The 19,404-nt window shown below is 36.8% G+C and overlaps 1 protein-coding gene and 1 pseudogene across 1 annotated transcript; both read left to right on the forward strand.

The window, feature by feature from the left end:
• Positions 1–1,162: 1,162 nt before the first annotated feature.
• Positions 1,163–4,748, forward strand: LOC113279266. Its single transcript, XM_026527968.1, has 5 exons — positions 1,163–1,528; positions 1,622–2,468; positions 2,585–3,595; positions 3,713–3,716; positions 3,818–4,748. The coding sequence occupies exons 1-5, from the start codon at positions 1,163–1,165 to the stop codon at positions 4,746–4,748; spliced, it is 3,159 nt and encodes a 1,052-aa protein (XP_026383753.1).
• A 6-nt stretch (positions 4,749–4,754) lies between these two features.
• LOC113279268 lies at positions 4,755–16,799 on the forward strand (annotated as a pseudogene).
• The last annotated feature ends 2,605 nt before the right edge of the window (positions 16,800–19,404 follow it).

Raw genomic sequence — 19,404 nt, forward strand, 5'->3', positions numbered from 1 at the left:
AGGATCCTCCAGGATTCTTGAACCCGGATACTACTCTTGAAAATGGCCAACCGGTTATGGAAGGTGCAAGCATCTTAACTCCTGATCCCGCCATTCCCCCTGATTTTGAGTCCTAAAACAGGTTTCATGGATTAGAAGAAGAAGAAGAAGAAGAAGAAGAAGAAAGGGATATACCCACTTCCCAGTTAGTTTTGGGAGATTCAAAGGTAAGCACTGCAAAGGCGTCATCGTCCAAGCCAAGTACAAAAATCGGTAGGAAATTGAGTTCCAAATCAAAAAATACATGTTTGTCTCCATTTGGTACTCTCACAAGTTTAAAAATAAAAAAGTTTCCTAAATCAAAAGTTCCTAACAAAGTCTCAGCAGATAAACTCTGTCATATACCTTCTATTTCTCTAGCTTACTCTTAGCTGCCCCGAATAAACGTTCGTCTGCCCTTATCAATTGTTTTATTATTCGTGACGCATCGGCTGATCATTTGGCATTTGTTGCCTGTTAAGATTGGGATACACGTCAGGTTTAGATTAGTTGTTCTTAGGGTCTTATCTTCCAATCATTGAGTATTTAAGATGTAAGGAAACCCTGTTTTAGGGTAAGAATGAATTAATGAAGTTGTAGGATGATGCGGCAGAAGTTACCATTATCCGATCAATTCCCGTCCATTTCTGTTTCTTTTCCGTTGAATTCATTCTCAATCGTGTTAAGAACAGTACAACTGGCATCAGAGCGTTCCGTCCTAGCATCATGGTGGCTCAGACTTGCAGGGAGCTGCAAGAAACCAACAACAAACAACATCAGGAGATCGATTCTTTAACACTTGAAGGTAAACAATCTAGCTCTGCAACTCAGTACAAAATCGACGAAAGATGATTTACAGTCGATGAACGTAAAGTTGGATTCTAGTATGCAGTCACTTAGGACAAATATCGAAAAGAGTTTTCAATCTCAGCTGGATTTTTTTTTCTAATCGAGTTCTAAACGAGGATCTAATACTGGTGGATTTCACTCTAATTTTCATTCTGGTGGCCGAGATTCTAATCAATTTCATCGAATGGCTAAGCTCGACTTTCCTAGATTTGATGGCGACAACCCAAAAAACTGGATCCAGAAATGTGAATACTACTTCCATATGCACAATATACAGGAAATACACAAGACAAGGATGACAGCCATACATCTAGATGGTAAGGCCAATAAGTGGTATGACAATTTTTGCCTCAATAAAATTGATATTCCATGGCCATATTTTTGTGATAATGTTTGTTCCAGATTTGAAAATCCTGCTCATGATAATATAGTTGGCTTGTTCAATAAATTGGCTCGGCAGAACACTGTTGATGTTTATTTTGAAGAATTTGAGTATTACAAGGCCTTACTATTAAGTGTTCATAAGGATTTCCCTGAGACATATTTCATTGCTAGCTTTATTGGTGGCTTAAAGGAGGAGCTCAGAAGCTCAGTCCTAATGTTTGATCCTAAAACACTACTCCATGCTTTTTCACTTGCAAGGATGCAAGCAAAAACTCTTGTCCTCCAATAAAAAACAAACAAAACTGCACCCAAATTTTTCTCCCCTTCTTTTTCCACCACAAAATCCTACCCTCCTACCACTACTTCACAGAAATCTACTTTTGTTCCATCAACTTCATCCACTACAAACCTTGTACCTAAACCTATCCAAACTTTACCAATCAAGAAACTTACTCCAGAAGAAGTACAAGCTAGGAAAGCACATGGGTTATGCTTCAACTGTGATGAAGCTTACAATAGGGGAGATATTTGTAAAAAGCAGTATTTATGTGTGCTTATAGGGGAAGAAGCTGAGGAAATTTATGAGCCTGGAGGAGAGCCTGAACATGACACTGATGAAGAACCTCCACTTGAGAGTGATATGGAAATCTCCTTACATGCCTTGACTGGAAATATCTCAGGGGACACCATAAGAATTCCTGGTTTTGTAAAGAAAAAAGCTATCTCCATTTTAATTGATAATGGTAGCACACACAGTTTTATAGATTCTGCTTTGGCTGCCAGCTTACATTGTTCCATTGCTCAAACTGGTAATTTATTGGTCACAGTAGCAAATGGGGATAAAACAGTGAGTTCTGGTGTTTGTTCTCAGTTGGAATGGACGATGCAAGGTCACAAGTTTTGTGGTGATTTGAGACTACTTCCTCTAGGAGGGTGTGATATAGTTTTGGGAGCATATTGGTTAAGGAACTTGGGTGATGTTCAATTCAACTTATCAAAACTCTGCATTACTTTCAAACACAATGGTAAGAAGATCACATTAACTGGTGTTCCGCAGAAGTCTTCACTAAGCATGATGAGTGGTTATGCAGTCAAGAAACAGAAACATACTCATGGCATTGTTGGCCAATTATTTTCCATTACTAGCTCCCCTGTCCAACTAACCACCCTACCACCATTTGCCAACTTACTCACTGAGTTCTCTGATGTTTCACTGAGTATACCACCTTTCCACCTAAGAGAAGTTCGGATCACCAAATACCTCTCAAACCTAATTCTGAACTAGTGAATCTCAGACCTTATAGATGTCCTTATATTCAAAAATCCATTGCAGAGAATCTAGTCAAAGAAATGCTCCATTCTGGCATCATACAACCAAGTCACAGTCCATTTGCTTCTCTCATTTTACTTGTCAAGAAAAAGGACAACTATTGGAGATTTTGTGTGGATTACAGGAAGCTGAATAGCATCACTATTAAGGACAAATTTCCAATACCAGTTATTGATGAGTTGTTGGATGAATTGCATGGCTCTAAGTTTTTTACCAAGATTGACTTGAAGTCTGGTTACCACCAAATCATAGTCTCTCCTTCTGACATCCACAAAATAGCATTCAGGACTCATCATAGGCATTTTGAATTCAAGGTAATGTCATTTGGTCTCACTAATGCACCAACTACTTTTCAAGCTCTAATGAGTAACATTTTTCAAGAACATATTAGGAAGTTCATTCTTGTCTTCTTTGATGACATTCTGGTTTATAGTCCTACTTTAGAAGATCACTTATTACACTTACAAACAACATTGGAGCTCCCCAGACTACATCAGCTGACAACAAATTTCTCCAAATGCTCCTTTGGCCAGTCTAAGATTAAATATTTGGGACACATCAGTACAGGCAATGGAGTTATGGGTGATCCTGAGAAGATATATGCAATGGTAGATTGGCCCACTCATACCAACCTAAAAGCCTTGAGAGGATTCTTAGGCCTTACAGGGTATTATAGGAAATTTGTGCAGAATTATGGCATCATTAGCATACCACTTACCGAACTTTTGGAGAAGGATGCTTTCAGTTGGTCTCCTGCAGCAACTACAACTTTCCTTCAGCTCAAAAACGCAATGACAACTACTCCTGTTTTAGTTCTGCCTGATTTTAGCAAACAGTTCATCCTTGAAACTGATGTTTGTGACTTAGGCATTGGAGTTTTCCTTATGCAAGAAGGCAGAGCTATATATTTTTACAGCAAGCCCCTTGGACCCAGAGCTGCTTCCCTATCCACTTATGAGAAGGAGCTTTTAGCAATTGTTCAAGCAGTCACTAAATGGAAACATTACTTACAAGGTTAGCATTTCATTATAAACACTGATCATCAAAGCATAAATTACTACGTGGAGCAAAGGATTTCTACAAATTTGCATCAAAAATGGCTTATGAAGCTTTTGGGTTTTGATTATGAAGTCAAGTACAAAAAAGGTTCAGAGAACAAAGTAGATGATGCTCTCTCTAGAAGAGCTCATTTGCCTGCTTCCTGCAATTCCATTTCCCTATCAAAATAATTGCTAGCTATGCTGATGATCCTAAGGCACAACATCTTATTGCTCAGCTCACTATTACTCCTCATACAACTCCTCACTATTCTTACATTAATGGAGTCTTGAGGTACAAAAACAGGCTTTATGTTGGCAGCTCTTCTACAACAAAATCTAAAATTCTTAACTCTCTACATTGTTCAGCTTTTGGAGGACATTCTGGTATGCAAGCTACTTACATTAGAGCTAAATCCTATTTATTTTGGCCTGCCATGAAGAAGGATATCCTGTTATATGATTCCACTTGTGATGTGTGTCAAAGGAATAAAGGGGAACACACATTTCCAAATGGCCTACTACAACCACTGCCCATTCCAAATCATGCTTGGCAGCACATATCAATGGATTTCATTGAGGGATTACCAATGAATGAGAGAAAATCAGTTATCCTGGTGGTAGTTGACAGATTAACAAAGTATAGACACTTCATTGGTCTACACCATCCACGCACTGCTTCTTCTATTGCCAGGGAATTCATTTCACAGGTTTTGAAGCTTGATGGTCTTCCATCCTCTATTGTTTCTGGCAGAGACAATATCTTCACCAGCAACTTTTGGCAAGACCTTTTTAAAGCTCTTGGCACTCAGCTGCACCTCAGTACAGCTTACCATCCACAGACTGATGGTGAAACTGAGAGAGTAAACTCTTTCCTTGAGATTTACTTGAGATGTATGTGTCACCAGCCCAAGAAATGGAATTTATGGCTTCCACTTGCAGAATGGTGGTATAACACCAATTACCACACCATCTTGAAGATGTGCCCATTTCAAGCCTTCTATGGCTATCTCCTACCACACTTAGCTTTTCCATCCACTGCCACCACCTCTATTACTGAAGTTGAATCTTATTTAAAGCAAAGGGATGTTGTGCTTTTGTTACTCAAAGATACTCTACACAAATCTTAAAATAGAATGAAGTTTTTTGCTGACCAGAAGAGAACTGACAGATTTTTCTCTGTAAGGGACAAGGTTTACTTGAAACCGCAACCATATAGGCAAGCATCTGTGGCTCTCAGAAGAAACTTGAAACTTGCTGCCAAATACTATGGGCCATTTGAGATAGTACAAAAAAGTGGTCTAGCTGCTTACAAGCTACAGTTGCCAGCAAAAGCAAGGATTCACCCTGTCTTACATGTATCCCAGCTGAAGAAGCACATTGGTACAACTCACATCCTGTTTTAGATACAGAGGGACAGTTTCTTGTCATTCCCACAGCTGCCCTGGCTTCAAGAACTATCCTGTGGCATGGAGTATCTGTGCCTCAACTACTTATTCAGTGGACCAACTCTTCAGCCGCAGATGCTACATGGGAGGTTTGAAAACACATAACTCACCATTTCCATAAATTCCATCCTTGAGGACAAGGATCTGCTGATGGGGAGGGTGTTTTCATATACCTTCTATTTCTCTAGCTTACTCTTAGCTGCTCTGAATAAACGTTAGTCTGCCCTTATCAATTGCATTTGTAGCCTGTTAATATTGGGACACGCTTCAGGTTTAGATTAGTTGTTAATAGTATTTAGTTGTAGGCTGTTGCGGCAGAAGTTACCATTATCCGATCAATTTCCATCCATTTTCGTTTCTTTTCCGTTGAACTCACTCTCAATCGTGCTAAGAACAGTACAAACTCTTCGAGTTTGGTTCCTCATGGGGATTAGAATTTCCACTTCTAAAGACTAATTATGAAGAAATGTTTAGCGATCTCGTAAAAAATCACGATGATTTAATTATAGAAGATGTTGACGAATCTGCTAATTGATAATAGACAGTGGTCTTCATTGTGGTTTGCAAGTGGCTTTGTGATTTCTAGGTTTCACAATTTATGTCCTTTTCTGTTGATACTCTTTGTACTCTTAGAATTTTCTTTGCTTTAGCTTTATTTTTGCTTTGTTGCAATTTATGTGGGCTTTTCGCTCTTTGTTAGTTGTATTCGCCCGCACACAGCTTGTGTGCATTTTAATATATTCTCTTTGACCAATCAAAAAAAAAATCAGCTACACCATTTGCTTCACTATTAACATGAGAGAATATCCAAACATTAAAAGAACTGAGTAAAAAAGAGCGTTATTAGATGACTGCATTTGTCGTCCATTCTATTCTTACAGAGATTCCATTAATGGCATACATTCTTTTTATCCCCCTCAAAATGCAACACATTTATGTTCTTCTCTCTAGATAATTTTATCGCTTCCAGAGCTGCAATTGCCTCTCCTTGTTCCCCATATACTGCTGATGATTGATCCCCACTTGCTGCAATGAATGTACCTGCAGAATCACAACAAATTAGTCCCAAACCTATAGGCATATTTGTTAGAGCACTGCTCGGTCGAACTCGCAAGAGTTGTTATCCCAAGATTGCTTGTCAAGTTTACGTTATCAAAACTATAAGTCTTGATTTCTAGTATACTTATAGCTATGTCTCGGACTAGGATAAAATGTGTAGTTGATCTTTAGACTTCACGGAATTCATCTATTGAAGACGAAGATCTACTGAGGAGAGCTTGGAGGAACTTCATCAACAAAAGGTATATAGAGACTAAAACTTATCTATCACTCGGAAGTCTGTTTTATTCTATCTCCTATTGAGACTAAGTCGTATAGCTATATAGACTTTTACATTATACACATTTGATATTTCGAGCTGAGTTTAACTCGCTTATATCTTTCTCGAAATATGTGTTGGAAACTTTTTGCTTTAGATACATTCATTATTATTCTTGACGAGTTTAGTTGGAAACAATTTATTTGTTAGAAACTAAATAATGAGTCAAAATATGATCATGTAAAAATTGCCTTGAAACATCTTACATGATTTGTGTGAGACAGTCATTTGATGTCGACTCGGAATGTTTCGTATTGATCATTCGATCACTTGAAAATTACTTATAAGCTAATAGTTTGTGTAAGACAGCTATTGTCGTCTTCTAAGAATGTATAAATGATTGAAATGGTAGTTTAGAACAATTAACCATTGTCTGGATATAGCACAGTATGCATACCAGTATGCAAACTGTTGTGGTATGATTCAGGTCCGGAAACCAAGTTTGCACACCAGTATGCGAACGGTTTTAACTGTTAAAGTCCAGGGAACCAAGTTTGCATACCAGTATGCGAACGGTTCTACCTGATTTAGGTCCAGGACAACAATATGCATACCGGTTTGCGAACTGTCAGACAAGACCAAAGTTCGAAACTTAAGTTTGCGTACACGTTTGCAAACTAAGTTGGTTTAAAGTTCGAAATTACTCTTTGTATTCTTAGGATTTTCTTTGCTTTAGCTTTACTATTGCTTTGTTGCATTTTATGTGCGCTTTTCGCTCTTTGTTAGTTGTATTCGCCCGCCCACAACTTGTGTGCATTTTAATATATTCTCTTTGACCGATCAAAAAAAAAATCAGCTACACCATTTGCTTCACTTTTAACATGTCTCCAAACATTAAAAGAACTAAGTAAAAAATAGCATTATTGGATGACTGCATTTGTCGTCCATTTTATTCTTCCAGAGATTCCATTAATGGCATACATTCTAGTTATCCCCCTCCAAATGCAACACATTTATGTTCTTCTTTCTAACTCATTTTATCGCTTCCAGAGCTGCAATTGCCTCTCCTTGTTCCCCGTATACTGCTGATGATTGATCCCCACTTGCTGAAATGAATGTACCTGCAGAATCGTGAGAAATTAGTCCCAAACCTATAGGCATATCTGTTAGAGCACTGCTCGGTCGAATTCGCAAGCGTTGCTACCTCAAGCTTGTTTGTCAAGTTTAGGTGATCAAAACTATAAGTCTTGATTTCTAGTCTACTTATAACTATGTCTCAGACTAGGATAGAATGTGTAGTTGAGCTTTAGACTTCACGACATTCATCGATTGAAGACGAAGATCTACTGAGGAGAGCTCGGAGGAACTTCATCAACAAAAGGTATATGGAGACTAAAATTTATCTATCACTCGGAAGTCCGTTCTATTATATCTTCTATTGATACTAAATCGTATAGCTATATAGGCTTTTACATTATACACATTTGATATTTCGAGCTGAGTTTAACTCGTTTATATCTTTCACGAAATATGTGTTAGAAGCTTATTGCTTTAGCTACATTCAGCATTATTCTTGACGAGTTTAGTTGGAAACAGTTTATTTGTTGGAAACTAAATAATGAGTCAAAAGATGATCATGTGAAAATTGCCTTGAAACATCTTACATGATTTGTGTGAGACAATCATTTGATGTCGACTCGGAATGTTTCGTATTGATCATCCGATCACTTGAAAATTACTTATAAGCTAATAGTTTGTGTGAGACAGTTATTGTCCTCTTCTAAGGATGTATAAATGATTGAAATGGGAGTTTAGAACAATTAACCATTGTCTGGATATAGCAAAGTATGCATACCAGTATGCAAACTGTTGTGGTATGATTCAGGTCCGGAAACCAAGTTTGCATACCAGTATGCGAACGGTTTTAACTGTTAAAGTCCATGGAACCAAGTTTGCATACCAGTATGCGAACGGTTCTACCTGAGTTAGGTCTGGGACGACAATATGCATACCGGTTTGCGAACTGTCGAACAAGACCAAAGTCCGGAACTTAAGTTTGCAAACTAAGTTGGTTTAAGTTCTAAAATCGGTTAAGTATGATTTCATACTCATGAATAAATACAATATACAAAATAAGGAATGCAATCTTTTCAAATCGTGGCTTAATGTTCATGAATTGATTCTCTTGAATCAATCGGATTTTGTTTCAATTGTGTCTTGTATACTTCTATGAGAATATAAAAAATTGAACAACTTTATGAGTAACACAATTAAATTCATTTGATTATCATTTGATCTAGAAGTGTTATATGAATGTGGTTAATATAAAAGTGTTCATATGGCTAACTTCGGTTAACTATTGTTGAGCCAACTCATACACGTTTAACTATGGTTACCCATATCCAAATGAAGGTATATTTCATTTGTGTGTAACAAGCTAAGACCATCTAACGGTTAAGAGATATTTCTTTGGTTTTAAGCAAACTTAGCTTTTATCTTAAATCAGGATTTCATCTAACATTGAATATTGATTCTTTGTTTCAAAGTTATCAAACCCTGATTTGAAGACTATATAAGGGAGAACTCTAGAAACTGGGAAACCTAATCCCAACACATCCTGTATGATACTAGGTGCGTACTAGAGTCGATTCTCCTTTAACATAGGTTTTTCCTAAAACCATTATTGGTTAAAGACTTAAAGACTTAATTGGGATTCTGAAGCCAGACCCAACTATTTTCTCTGTAATTGCATGTTCTGATCTTACTTGTTATATCTATGGAGTACTATCTTCTCTAAGACTGGCTTGAGATTTATCTCTGATAGGTAAGATATAAAAAGTAATCACCTCATTCTTTGTGATTCCACAATAACTTGTTCTACTACCATATAATTAGGTTATTGTGAGGTGATTGATATTTCTAGACAGTTCTTTGGGAATATAAGACCGGACTATCAATTGGTTCCTGTTCACCTTGATTTATCAAAAGACAGAACAAAATTTCGTAGGAATTTCTATGGGAGACAGATTTATCTATCAGAATAGACTTTTCAGTGGGAGACAAATTTGTTTATAAAGTCTTCGACTTTGGTCGTAGCAACTCTTAGCTGTAGGTGAGATCATCTAAGGGAATCAAGTGCGTAGAGTCCTGCTGGGATTCAGAGGTGTAAGGAATGCGACTGTACCTTAATCGGTGTGGGACTTGGTTAGGGCCCAACTACATTCCAGTCCGAAGTTAACTTGTAATAGGCTAGTGTCTGTAGCGGCTTAATACAGTGTGGTGCTCAAATCTGGGCTAGGTCCCGGGGTTTTTCTGAATTTACGGTTTCCTCGTTAACAAAACTTCTGGTGTATATGTTATTTATTTTCCGCATTATATTTTTTTATATAATTGAAATATCACAGGTTGTGCGTAGTTCAATGAATTTGTAAATCCGACGTTTGATTGTTGATTGAAATTGCACTTTTTGATTTTTGGGTTTCACAATTTGTGTCCTTTTATGTTGATACTCTTTGTATTCTTAGAATTTTCTTTGCTTTAGCTTTACTTTTTCTTTGTTGCATCTTATGTGGGTTTTTCGCTCTTTGTTAGTTGTATTCGACCGCACACAGCTCGTGTCCATTTTAATATATTCTCTTTGACCGATCAAAAAAAAAACCAGCTACACCATTTGCTTCACTTTTAACATGAGAGCATATCCAAACATTAAAATAAACTGAGTAAAAAAGAGCATTATTGGATGACTGCATTTGTCGTCCATTTTATTCTTCCAGAGATTCCATTAATGGGAACATTCTTGTTATCCCCCTCCAAATACAACACATTTATGTTCTTCTCTCTAGTTTATTATATCGCTTTCAGAGCTGCAATTTCCTCTCCTTGTTACCCATATGCTGCTGATGATTGTCCCCACTTGCTGCAATGAATGTACCTGCAGAATCATGAGAAATTAGTCCCAAACCTATAAGCATATCTGTTAGAGCACTGCTCGGTCGAACTCGCAAGCGTTGCTATCTCAAGCTTGCTTGTCAAGCTTAAGTGATCAAGACTATAAGTCTTGATTTCTAGTCTACTTATAGCTATATCTCGGACTAGGATAGAATGTGTAGTTGAGCTTTATACTTCACGACATTCATCGATTGAAGACGAAGATCTACTGAGGAGAGCTTGGAGGAACTTCATCAACAAAAGGTATATGGAGACTAAAACTTATCTATGACTCGGAAGTCTGTTCTATTCTATCTCCTATTGAGACTAAGTCGTATAGCTATATAGACTTTTACATTGTATACATTTGATATTTCGAGCTGAGTTTAACTCGCTTATATCTTTCTCAAAATATGTGTTGGAAGCATTTTGCTTTAGCTACATTCATCATTATTCTTGACGAGTTTAGTTGGAAACAATTTATTTGTTGGAAACTAAATAATGAGTCAAAAGATGATCATGTGAAAATTGCCTTGAAACATCTTACATGATTTGTGTGAGACAATCATTTGATGTCGACTCAGAATGTTTCGTGTTTATCATTCGATCACTTGAAAATTACTTATAAGATAATAGTTTGTGTGAGACAGCTATTGTCGTCTTCTAAGGATGTTTCAATGATTGAAATGGGAGTTTAGAACAATTAACCATTGTCTGGATATAGCACAGTATGCATACCAGTATGCAAACTGTTGTGGTATGATTCAGGTCCGGAAACCAAGTTTGCATACCAGTATGCGAACGGTTTTAGCTGTTAAAGTCCAGGGAACCAAGTTTGCATACCAGTATGCGAACGGTTCTACCTGAGTTAGGTCTGGGACGAAAATATGCATACAGGTTTGCGAATTGTCGGACAAGACCAAAGTACGGAACTTAACTTTGTGTACCCGTTTGCAAACTAAGTTGGTTTAAGTTCTAAAATCGGTTAACTATGATTTCATACTCATGAATAAATACAATATATAAAATAAGGAATGCAATCTTTGAAAACCGTGGCTTAATGTTCATGAATTAATTCTCTTGAATCAATCCGATTTTGTTTCAATTGTGTATTGTATACTTCTATGAGAATATAAAAAATTGAACAACTCTATGAGTAACACAATTAGATTCATTTTATTATCATTTGATCTTGAAGTGTTAGATGAATGTGGTTAATAGAAAAGTTTTCATATTGCTAACTTCGGTTAACTATTGTTGAGCCAACTCATACACGTTTAGGTACGGTTACCCATATCCAAATGAAGGTATATTTCATTTGTGTGTAACAAGCTAAGACCATCTAACGGTTGAGAGATATTTCTTTGGTTTTAAGCAAACTTAGCTTCAATCTAAAATTAGGATTTCATCTAACGGTGAATAATGATTGCTTTGTTTCAAAGCTATCAAACCCTGATTTGAAAACTATATAAGGGAGAACTCTAGGAACTGGGAAATCTAATCCCCACATATCCTATTTGATACTAGTTGCGTACTAGAGTCGATTCTCCTTTAACCTAGGTTTTTCCTAAAACCATTATAGGTTAACGACTTAAAGAATTCATTGGGATTCTGAAGCCAGACCCAACTATTTTCTCTGTGGTTGCATGTTCTGATCTTACTTGTTCTATCGTATTGAGTACTATCTTCTCTAAGATTGGCTTGAGATTTATCTCCGATAGGTAAGATATAAAAAGTAATCACCTCATTATTTGTGATTCCACAATAACTTGTTCTACTACTATATATCTAGGTTATTGTGAGGTGATTGATATTTCTAGGCTGTTCTTCGGGAATATAAGACCGGATTATCAATTGGTTCTTGTTCACCTTCGTAGGATTATCAAACGACGGAACAAAAACTTCATAGGCATCTCCGTGGGAGATAGATTTATCTATCAGAATAGACTTTTCTGTGGGAGACAGATTTGTTTATAAAGTCTTCGACTTTGGGTCGTAGCAACTCTTAGTTGTGGGTGAGATCAGCTAAGGGAATCAAGTGCGTAGAGTCCTGCTGGGATTCATAGGCGTAAGGAATATAACTGTACCTTAATCGGTATGAGACTTGGTTAGGGATCAACTACATTCCAATCCGAAGTTAACTTGTAGTAGGCTAGTGTCTGTATCGGCTTAATGTAGTGTAGTACTCAAATCTGGGCTAGGTCCCGGGGTTTTTCTGAATTTGCGGTTTCCTCGTTAAAAAAACTTATGGTGTCTATGTTATTTCTTTTCCGCATTATATTTTTTTATATAATTGAAATATCACAGGTGGTGCGTAGTTCAATGAATTGGTAAATCCGACGTTTGGTTTTTGATTGAAATTGATTGACACTTGAACAATTGTTTTTGATACTGTTCAAGATATTTCTCATATCAATCAGGCCCACTGACTTCTATCGGTTCGATTGCACATTGTATTGAGAAATTGAGATGTAGAACTTGCATGATATTTCCTTGATGAGTCTGACTATCTAATTTATTATCTTGGAATTATATTGGACTTAGTCCATACAGATTGCCGAAAGAAATATTGGGTGTGGTTGTTAGACCCCCGTTTTTTGCCGAAAGAAATATTGGGTATGGTTGTCAGAGCAGGCAAACATTCTATCCTGCACCATAAAATACTAAAATTCTCAGGACTGAGACACAGACACTATGGTGATCCGTTTCCACACTCTTTCATAATTTTGACCAAATTAATCTTCTACAGTTCATAATTGGGTTCAAACTCTTTATAACCAACTTGGAACTTGTTCAAACAACCACCAGCTAGTCCCACGACCACCAAGGGCCGATTTCATACCCCTTGGTCGGTCCCTCATCTCTCCATAATTAGGTTTTATTGCCTAATGCTCATACGAGCACTATTTTTTAATAAGTGATTAAACCATCATTTAATCATCCTTTCACCAACTGGTCTATAAAGAACTTTGGTGCATGCTCACTTGAGCACCTGGGCGTTACATGGTCGGCCATTATCCCATGTAGTCGGTCCCTCTCTCACTCAGTGATTGATTTTCAGTAAATCATCAGTTGATCAACATTCGATCAAAATTAGGGTTTTAAACTAAATGCTCTGCAAATCATAGTTCTGAGCAAGTTCAAGCACTAATAATTTTCTATTGATCCAGCAATAAACATATTGATTAATTATACAATTCGGTCCAGCTGCCAATATCTTAAATTAATATTTTATTTGGTCATGCTACCAATAATTGTTCAAGTGATAGACACAGACACTATGGTGATCCGTATTCAACTATCAATATTCAGTGATCCACCAAATGAGCAATATTTTCTCAGACGGACAGTAATATTATAATATTTAATAACTCATCAATCGAGCAATATTCGCTCAGACGAGCAATATTTGCTCATGCTATGAACTATACATATGTCCCAGCAGACATGTTGAATCCATGAGTCATAGAGAATTCGCCAATCATGCTCGATTCAACAATACTTAGACTCATCGTTTAATCAAGTCAACAACTGACTAATTAAATACAAGTCTTCCTTGCAGACTCCACAATCATGAGACATCAATCATGTCACATGGGGGGATATTTATTTAGGGTTTTGGTCTGGCGGCCTACAACACGTGTGTTCATCGCGCAAGCAATTGAGGGAGTTAGCGAAGTAGTGGGTGGACAGTTAACCAAGTCTCTGCATGACCTGGATCTGGTTTAACCATGATTTCCCATTTTCCTGCTCTTTCACTCGAGCAACCGTCGTACTTACTGGAGATCAATATGTCTATGTTCCGATAATATATATAAGTCTATGAATTCACGATTGAGGGACAATCTAAGAATTCATCAATCTCAAATATACGAGAATTAACACAAGAATTTTCATCTGAACAATCACTCACAACTGAGCAGAATTCAAAATTATTCGAACCCAACAGTTCATTTGCAGAAACCTACAACACATTCACGATCCTTGATCACCATTTGTTAGAGCACTGCTCGGTCGAACTCGCAAGCGTTGCTATCTCAAGCTTGTTTGTCAAGTTTAGTTTCCAAAACTATAAGTCTTGATTTCTAGTCTACTTATAGCTATGTCTCGGATTAGGATAAAATGTGTAGTTGAGCTTTAGACTTCACGACGTTCATCGATTGAAGACGAAGAACTACTAAGAGAAGCTTGTGGAATTTCACCAACAAAAGGTATGTGGAGACTTGAACTCATTTTTCACTCAGAAGTCTATTTCAATTTTATCTTCTATTGAGACAAAAGTCGCCTAGCTACATAGACTTTATATTATACACATTTGATATTTCGAGCTGAGTTTAACTCGCTTATATATTTCTCGAAATATGTGTTGGTAAGCTTTCGCTTTAACCAAGTTCATCTTTATTCTTGACGAAAGTCAAAAGATGATCATGTGAAAATCGCCTGGTAACATCTTACATGATTTGTGTGAGACAGTCATTTGATGTAGACTCGGAATGTTTCATATTGATCTATTGATCACTTGAAAATTGCTTTGAAGTTTGCGTGAGACAGTTATTCCCGCCTTCCAAGAATGTTTCAATGATTAACATGGAGTTTAGAACGATTAACCATTGATTGGATATAACACAGTATGCGTACTTGTATGCTAACTGTTGCAAGTTATTCCAAGTCTGGGAGCCATAGTATGCATACCCGTATGCGTATATATATGTGTGTGTGTGTGATTATTAGGTTGTGGGAATGTTATAAATACCCTCCATTTCATTGAACTTGCAAAAATACCCCAGGGGTTAAAATTAAGTTTTGTGGTGTCAACTTGAGAAAGTTGCTTCCACTTTTTGGAAGCAACTTGTATAAAGTTGCGTCCACTTCTGGAAGCAACTTGTGCTAGTTGTGTTCATTTCTGGAAGCAACCTATGCTAGTTGCTTCCACTTTTCAGAAAGTAGGGGTATTTAAAAATTGAATAAGGGTATATTTCAAGAGGTAGATTTTGAGGGGTATTTAAATAATGTTCCCGATTAGGTTAGTTAAAGATTAAACTAGGTTAAAGGTAGGTTAGTCATTTCCACTTTTTAGGACACCCCTTATAACTATAGGGCATATATTCTTATCACATAATAGCCCCCAACAAAAAATGGGTGGTGCCCAAAAAACGGTTCTAAGAAAGTTGACCCTCATGTTCTTTTATGGTGGGCCGTGGTGGGCCTTGCCCTCGTACCCAAAAGTGAAAACTACTACCACACCCATTTTTAAGATTTTGTCCACTGTGAAACCCACGGGCGGAGAAGTTCATGTGCGCACCCATATTTGGTGAAAAAATTCTCGTGAAACCCATTATTTTCTAAAATCATGTTTTCCCGAGATTTCTTTTTTTTTCTTTCATGGAGAGCGAGGAAAGAATTTGGGATTTCTTCACAAATCTGGAGCCTTCTTTTTCGTCTCGCCTCTTTCTTTCTGAGATGCTCACAATGTTTCTTCTTCGCGGAATTTACTGAATTTCCGGCCTCAAATCAGTGTATTCTGAGCTAAAATCACACACAGGTAGGTAGATTTTCCTTTGAATCATTCAAATTTTGTAATTAGAAGTTTCAATTCAATTTTATGGAAGAAAAACCCCAATTGTTTCCCTAAATTTTGATTTTATAATTTCTTCTCCTTATTCAACTCCAAAGAAATGCCTAAAATCAAAACATACAAAACCCAATTCTCTTTCGATTCCATTACTGAAGGATCCATCACCAGGATTTTTTCCTACAAAACAAGAAATCATAAATTTACTTGGATCCATAACTATTGCAATCACAGTTGATGTGACCTGTAATTACATTTCCACCAATTTCAAAAGACCAATCGAAGGGTTGTTTTGCAATTGATTCACCTTTATCTGGTGCTAGAGATGGGAAATTAGCTATACTTGCTGGTGGAGATTCTGATGTTGTAAAATGGTTATCACCGGTTTATGAGGTTTTGAGCAGAGTTACTTATTATGGAGAATCTAGGTGTGGATAGAGTTGTAAAATTGCTAATCAGATTAATGTTGGTGCTAATTTTCTTGGATTGAGTGAAGGGTTAGTATTTGCAAAGAAAGCAGGACTTGATATGAATAAGTTTGTGGAATCAATTAGAGGTGGAGCTGTTGTGTCAATGGTGATGGAATTATTTGGGAAGAGAATGATTGAAAGAGATTTTAGAGAAGGTGGGTTTGCAACATATATGGTTAAGGATTTAGGAATGGGTGTCAATGATGATGGAATTATTTGGGAAGAGAATGATTGAAAGAGATCTTAGGGCAGGTGGGTTTGCAACATATATGGTTAAGGATTTGGGAATGGGTGTCAATGGTGGAGAAGAGAAAGATGCAATGGTTTTACCTGGTGCTGCATTGTCAAAGCAATTGTTTTTAAGTATGGTTGTTAATGGTGATGGTAATACGGAAACTCAAGGTCTTATCACCGTCATTGAGAGGATTAATGGTAAATCAATTTAATCTCTTTTAGTCATACTTTTGGTGATTTTATGTTAACATGAATAGTATTTATTCGTTGAAATGTTTCTTCGTTTTGATTTTGTTAATTCGTATTGTCCAAGTAGAAATGTTTATTCCACTAGTGTAAAATTTTCATTGTGAAAATCACCTACAGCCCCATCATTACCACCACTGCAATTTCTCCACCCACTCTCACTTTGTTTTTCCTACTAGTACTCTTCTATGCTACTAGTAATTTTTGGCTGGTTTCGTACGGATTGTGGCCGTCAACAACAATGAACTGAAATTGGGTGTTTATGCTATTTTGGTTTGTACGAGAGATATTGCAACAGGAAAGATGATGATAATGCTGTTATGACTGCATAACCAGTCATGCAGTCGAGAAAATGTCTGGGTAACATGTTATGCAGTCGTGAAAATGGACGCATAACCTATTATGCATCTACAAAATTTGTTGCATTACTTGTTATGCGGTCCAGAAAACGGTTGCATAACACGTTATGCATCAAATTTTTTTTGTCACTATTAAAACCAACAAAAACAAAGACTGCATAACTTGTCATGCACCTACAATAATATCTGCATTACATGTTATGCAGTCACAAAAATAAATGCATAACCTGTTATGCATCCAAAAAATATGGTTGCATTATGCATCAATTTTTTATGTACGCACTAATATAATGGCTACATAACTTGTTATAGATGCATAACTTTGTTATGCAGATGCATAATTTATTATGCAGTGGAAAAAATGGTTGCATAATTCGTTATGTGTCTGCATAATGCGCTATGCACCTTTTCTGGTGGCTGTATAATGGTTATGTATCAAGTTTTCGAAAATTTTGCCTAAAATGATGATCACCTCCGATTTTTTCGTGAAAAACAAAAATTTGATACTCTTGTTTGTACTCGTTGCGTAGCTCTCTTTAAAAGATTTCCAACGATATAACATTTGTAAAATTCTAAGGCGCGGATTTTTAGATATGTTATGTCCAAGTTGTGTTTCCAATTATACCCCTGAAAAATTAGGCTGCATAACGAATTATGCCTGAAAAAATAGTGTGCATAACGAGTTATGTATTGATTCTTAATAATTTCGGATAATTTTGGGTGTCACGGAAATAATAATGGGTGTCACGGTACCTAAAATTAATTGTGGGCCTGACAATGAGAATATTATTTTTTTGGCCTGCCCCTAAGTTTCACGTAGTTAAAGATTAAACTAGATTAAGAATAGGTTAGTCATTTTGAATTTTTAGGACACCCCTTATAGCTATAGGGCGGATATTCTTATCACATAATAGCCCCAACAAAAAATGGGTGGTGCCCAAAAAAACGGTTCTAAAAAAGTTGACCCTCATGTTCTTTCATGGTGGGCCATGGTGGGCCTTGCCCTCGTACCCAAAAACTACTATTTGTGTGAGCGAGTTTTTTTTCTTTGTGCAAACTCTATGAACCATAATTTTGGGCATACCAAAATCTTTCAAGGCATACTGAATGAAGACAAAAAAGGTTGTTGAATAGCAAAATCAGATAACCCCTTAACCCAAATTTTTTTAATGGCAAATCTGCCCTTTACGTATTAGTGTTAATAATCTTGATTAGTGATATTTTGTTTAGAGATTAAGATAATTTTCAGAATTATAAGAGTTGTTTAGATGAAAAATATGAGGAAAAAAAATCAAAGTTTTGGTTTGGTTAAGAAGGAGAGAAAGAGAAGGAGAAAGTGAGAAAATTATAATTCTTGATTCAATGGAGGATGAGGAGGGTCATATATCATCTAAAAAACCTAGGAAAATACACATCAACTACACCAATGATTCCCAAATGGCTGATTTCTTAGATTATGAATCATGATTCGGCGAAACAGGTTGAGGATCGGCTCACATCTATGAGCCGAATCTACCAATTGATGAACGGTTCGGCTTACTGAATCTGTTTACTGCATGCGCCGAACCTATAATTTCCAATTCCCACCCTTTTGCTAGACACTAGTTCGGCTTATATGAAAGTTTCATAGTAAGCCGAACAACATCCCGAATAGCCCAGAATAGAATCATTACTAATTCGGCTTACATATCCAAATTCGTATGTGCCGAACATAATTTTTTAATTTCTGGGTTGAAATATTGTTACTGGTTCGGCACATATGGAGAATATTGTATCAGCCGAAACCTCTTATGTTCAAGGTTCGGCACATAATATGATTATCATCTGAGCCGAACATGAATTTGTTAATTTTTAGGTTAAAATATTGTTCGCGGTTCGGCACATATTGAGGATATCGTATAAGCCGAAACCTGTAAATGTTCATAGTTCGGCACATAATGTGATTATCGAATGCGCCGAACCTGAAGGAAAAATGATTCGGCGTGTAACTAACATTAGAGGATAAGCCGAACTCTGTAAATTCGGCACATAACTGTTAAGCTATTCATTAAAACATGAAATTGACGGTGTCCATAACCCAATCCCAGCACCATTAAAAACAAAGTTCAGCACCTTAAAGCAAAGGTGTTTGCAACACCATAAAAGTGTACTTAAAACTTAAGAAAAAGTGTACCATAAAAGTATACATAAAAGGGCATTTAACCACGACCCC

This window comes from Papaver somniferum, chromosome 5 (assembly GCF_003573695.1).
Source record: "Papaver somniferum cultivar HN1 chromosome 5, ASM357369v1, whole genome shotgun sequence".
Taxonomy (NCBI): Eukaryota; Viridiplantae; Streptophyta; class Magnoliopsida; order Ranunculales; family Papaveraceae; genus Papaver; species Papaver somniferum.